This window comes from Nematolebias whitei, chromosome 15 (genome assembly GCF_014905685.2).
Source record: "Nematolebias whitei isolate Nwh7 chromosome 15, NemWhi1, whole genome shotgun sequence".
Classification (NCBI taxonomy): domain Eukaryota; kingdom Metazoa; phylum Chordata; class Actinopteri; order Cyprinodontiformes; family Rivulidae; genus Nematolebias; species Nematolebias whitei.
This window is the reverse complement of record NC_056512.1, coordinates 43,411,682-43,416,776: the sequence shown is the minus strand read 5'-3', so window position 1 is coordinate 43,416,776 and position 5,095 is coordinate 43,411,682. Positions and strand designations below refer to the sequence as shown.

The window sequence follows — 5,095 nt, the reverse complement described above, 5'->3', positions numbered from 1 at the left end:
GCTAAAAGCATCAAAAGGCTAGCTAAGAGCATCAAAAGGCTAGCTAAGAGCATCAAAAGGCTAGCTAAGAGCATCAAAAGGCTAGCTAAAAGCATCAAAAGGCTAGCTAAGAGCATCAAAAGGCTAGCTAAAAGCATCAAAAGGCTAGCTAAGAGCATCAAAAGGCTAGCTAAGAGCATCAAAAGGCTAGCTAAAAGCATCAAAAGGCTAGCTAAGAGCATCAAAAGGCTAGCTAAAAGCATCAAAAGGCTAGCTAAGAGCATCAAAAGGCTAGCTAAAAGCATCAAAAGGCTAGCTAAAAGCTAAAAATGGCAATAAGCTGCATACAAGCTTGTAGGAGCAAAATGGTGGCTTGGAGCTAAAATTAGCAAAAGATTCAAAATTAGCAAAATGCTATCAAAAACTGTGAAAAATTAGCTGTATGTGGCAAAACTAAAAAGAAACAAAAGGCTAGCCAAAAGCTAAAGCATCAGAATGTAGCTAAAAGACACAAATAGTTAAATTCTTCCAAAAAATACCAAATGACTAACTGGAAGCTAAAAGTGTCAAAAGGCTAGCTAAAATCTAGCAGAAACAGAGGGCCAGCTAAAGCCATTGAAAGGCTAGCTCAGTGTGGAGGAGCAGCAGCTCTTCTCCGAGTCTCTCCTGACCTTCTTCCACCGCTTGTAGCCACAATCTCGTTCTTTTAGCCACCACCTAAAGTTTGAGACCGCAGGTGGGAATAGGAACGCAGACCGAGCTTCTCCTTGTAGCTCAGAACCATCTTCACCAATTCAGACTGGCACAACATCCACAATACTGCAAAGGCTGCACCGATCCATCTGTCAATCTCAGGCGCGATTCTTCCCTCTCGCTTGAACAAAACCCAGGTACTCGAACTCCTCCGTTCGAGGCAGAACCTCACTCTTGTCTGACGGTTGCTTTTCACTGACAAAGGTCACCTGTTCGCAAGTTTAGTAGTTTGTCCAGTAATTCATGCGGTAGTTTGGGAACAGACACACAGACAAATTCACACAGCCAGACAAGAGCAACATCATTATTTTCTGCTTTTGTTTATTGAGGGTGGGCGATAAAAGTGAATCACTGAGAGCGTTTGGCCCACTTTGTAACATTTAAAAACGGTTCGATGTCACTGAAACTGATGCATCAGATCCAAAACAAAGTCCTCCGCCTGGTGCTGAGTACTTGTTGATTTGTGTTTAATGTTTGGGTTATTTTTCAATCAGCATCACGTACGGTGCATGTCATCTTTTGGTGCATTCTCACAACTATTTTAAAAACCTACAGCGTGTGACTCACTTCTTCTGCCTGGCACATTCAGCTGTCCGCATTCCTGTCAGCACCTCCTACAGAGCGCCAGGCAGCCTGTCGGCTAAAAAAACAAAAACACAACAACATAAAAACAAAAGAAAAACTGAGAACAAGTAGGATTGTTACATAAATTGAAAGCTCAAACTCAAAGGGTGCACCGAGCTGCAGCTTTTCATCGCCGCACGGGCGTCTGAAGCAGGGTCAGCAGGAGAGGGTCGGGTTACTGCAGCTGAGTGGTGAATGTGCTGGAAACTTTAGCCACTTCATGAGAATTTTATACCCTCGCTGATATTATAAACAGTCCTCAGCTCGTGTTTTTGTTCGTACTCGACACGCCCACACGCCAAACCTATTGTGCCTTTTTGCACAAAGATTTCAGAGCTCGCTTGCGCTGCTGCTGCAGTGGAAATGTCAGCTTGTCATGCATCGTTTCCCCCCTCAAGTTACACAGAGTCAGCCTGCATGCGATATGAAGGGCCCCTTTATGTTCATGTAGCTTTCCGTGGACCTGAAAACTCAGGTCCGGGACGCATGTTCAGCCGAAGATGAACAAACGGGTGATTTGATGAAAACATGAAGCTCCGTGAATGATTTTTTTATTGCTTCTAATGCTTCATCGCTCATCTTTTGGTGAACTGAATGTGCGTTTCAGGGCTCCGCAGACTCCTACACCAGCCGGCCATCGGACTCGGACGTGTCCCTGGAGGAGGACCCCGAGGCTCTGAGGAAGGAGGCGGACAGACAGGCTCTTGCCACGCTTGAGAAAGCAAAGGTCAGAAATCAACTGTGCCGGCAATCTGCAGCAGATCAAGTTTATGTTGTTTTAAAAACGAAGCCGTCTTTGTGCATTTCTCATCATTACCTAATCTTAAAGCTGAAGAAATTAAGTTTGAATTCAGTCCTCTTTGATTTTGATGCGGAGGCAGCAAACTGTTTGTTTAATGCTCAAAAACCTGCATGTGCTGATGTTCTTTCCTATTATGACTCCAGACCAAACCAGTGGCGTTTGCTGTGCGCACGAATGTCGGCTACAACCCAGGTCCCAGTGATGACGTTCCGGTGCAGGGCATGGCCATTTCCTTTGAAGCCAAAGACTTCCTGCACATTAAAGAGGTTTGAACAGCAGCTGTGCTCCACTGCAGAACACAAAGTTGTGATTTCATTGTCGAGTAGGCTCCGACGCAGCCGAAGAGGGCCTGTGGAGAGGAGGGTGTCAGGAGCAGGGATTCAACTGGCAGTGATGGTGGGTGGAAAGCCAATGAGCTTTTAGGCTCTGCTGCATCGTTCTGCCACGAGTGGGTGTCGGTGCACTGCAGTGAGAGACCGGGGATCCAAATTCTGGGGTGGGGGGTGAAGAGAAAATACAGGTTTAAAATGTTTTACAGGCAACAGAGATGAAGAAAGAGCTGGAGGACTTCTTCAGGACTAACACGTGAATCGCTGTGTTGTCTTAACATGACAAGTTTAACTAAAGAAACTATATTTTCTGCAAAAATGACATCTGAGGGCTGAATGAATTTAATGAAGAAGCTGAAACTGAGATGTTAGAGCTAAAATAAGCAGAACACTAACTAGAACTGAAAGGAGCAAAAGGCCACCTAAAAGCTAAATGTGGCAAAAAGCTATTGAAAATATCAAAGGAGGACTATTATGGTAAAAGTAGCAAATGACTAACTTGAAACTAAAGTATCAAAAGCTTGAAGTAACATAAGTACAGTTAAAATTCTCAGAACGAGTTAAAAGTAGCAAAAGTTAGGTAAAAGTATGAAAAGGCTAGCTAAAAGCTAAAAATGGCAATAAGCTGCAAAAAAGCTTGCAGGAGCAAAATGGTGGCTTGGCGCTAAAATTAGCAAAAGATTCAAAATTAGCAAAATGCTAGCAAAAACTGTGAAAAATTAGCTGTATGTAGCAAAACTAAAAAGAAACAAAAGGCTAGCCAAAAGCTAAAGCATCACAAGGTAGCTAAAATACAGAAATAGTTAAATTCTTCCAAAAAAAATACCAAATGACTAACTAGAAGCCAAAAGTGTCAAATGGAAACAGAGGGCCAGCTAAAGCCATTTAAAGGCTAGCTAGCTAAATGTAGCAGTGCAGTAGCTAAAAGCTAAATGCTACCTAATGTCTAAAAGTAAAGCATGTAGCATGGAAAGTGTGGCACAAAGAGCTATTTAAAAGCTTAAAGGAGCATAATCGTAGCTTGGAGCTAAAACCAGAAAACGACTAGCAAAGATCCAAAATTAGCTAAATGCTAGCAAAAACAGCAAAAACAATAGTTCTCTAAAAGTAGCAAAACTAGCTAAAAAAAAAAGCTAAAAGACATAAACAGTGAAAGGCTTCTTAACATTAGTAAATTAGCTCAAGCTAAAATCATCAGAATCAAAGTGATCGTCATTCAAGCTTAAGTTGTTATTTATTTAAAGTTATTTTATATATTTTTTTAAATAAGGGGCAGATATTATAGTGTTTTTTTCTTCTTTCTGCACACTTTTCATTCAATGTTTTTTTTTTTGGATGAATTTGTTTTATTTTGTTTCTTTTAAATAAATGAATAAATGAACTAAATAAATTTAAAAAATCAGAAGGCTAACTGACTGAAACGGCTCCGTGTGAGCAGAAGTAAAGTCCATAAACAACCGAGGACCCTGCGTTTGAACTAGCAACCATTTAATGATGTAGAAATTGTGCTAGAAGTTTGAAACTTCAAATCCAAAGCACAGAAAAATCCAGTACTTTGTCTTTAATGATGCTGCGTTTGTGCCTGAAGACCTGGTGTGTTTGTTTACGGACGCCTGGTTGTTTGTTGTTTGTGCAGAAGTACAACAACGACTGGTGGATCGGGCGTCTCGTGAAGGAGGGCTGCGAGGTGGGCTTCATCCCCAGCCCCGTCAAACTGGAGAACACCCGTCAGCTGCAGGAGCAGCGGATGAGACAGAACCGGCTCAGCTCCAGGTAACCACGACAGGTCGTCAGAACTTGGTGAAACGGGTCGAACGTGAATCACTGCTCATCCTCCAGGTGACGTACAACAAGCTGAAACAGACAAAAGCCGAAGCTGTGAGTCACTTCATTCTTCTGTGCAGCTTCTGCTCGCGTGCGCTGGGCTCGTCTGTTTCCATATTTACAGATAAAAAACAGAATATTTATGTTTATTAAGAAGTGATCAGTACGTTCAAATGACAGATGTGAATCTGAATCAGCGAGATGGGTTACTTTCTAACATTGTTTATTTGTTTTTGCTGTTTCCATGGCAGTAAATCTGGAGGAAGTTCAAGTCTGGATGTTGCCACGGGAACCCGCCGGCCCACCCCACCAGGAACAGGTGAGGTCGCAGGGCGTCCCGTTAGCTTCAGCATCTGACGGTTAGATAAAGTTTTAATTAGCAGGTTCTCGATGAAGCGCAGCCAGTGCTTTGTTATAGTCACCATGGTAACCCCACACCTGCGTCTCTCACTCCCTGACTGCCAAGTTAATCAGAGGCAGACGTCTCAAGCAAACAGTCGCCGTGCTAAAACTTTCAGTTTGCTTGTAAAACTATTTGAAGACTCTGATGATCACAGGTGGTGATTCTTATGTTTTTATGTTTTTGCATTGTTTCCCCTTTTCCCTTACCCCTTCAAGTGCCAGGCTAACGCTGTCAATAAGAAACTAATGTCCCGCCGGCCGCCGGGTAAAATAAAGGTTAAATAAATAAAAATAAATAATCTAAATAGATGTGAAGAGTATATTTTGAGCTAAAATAGAGCTACAGCATATATATATATATATATATATATGCTGTAGCTCT

General features: G+C 42.2%; 1 protein-coding gene across 2 annotated transcripts in view; it reads left to right on the top strand.

Annotated features, from left to right (window-relative positions):
- cacnb1 (calcium channel, voltage-dependent, beta 1 subunit) overlaps positions 1-5,095 on the top strand; it is a 30,364-nt gene that overhangs the window by 7,425 nt on the left and 17,844 nt on the right. For both annotated transcript variants that reach the window (XM_037689244.1, XM_037689243.1), the window contains exons 2-5: positions 1,964-2,083; positions 2,302-2,424; positions 4,124-4,260; positions 4,563-4,630. In XM_037689244.1, coding sequence (XP_037545172.1) covers positions 1,964-2,083; positions 2,302-2,424; positions 4,124-4,260; positions 4,563-4,630 — 448 coding nt within the window. The remainder of the gene's footprint in view (positions 1-1,963; positions 2,084-2,301; positions 2,425-4,123; positions 4,261-4,562; positions 4,631-5,095) is intronic.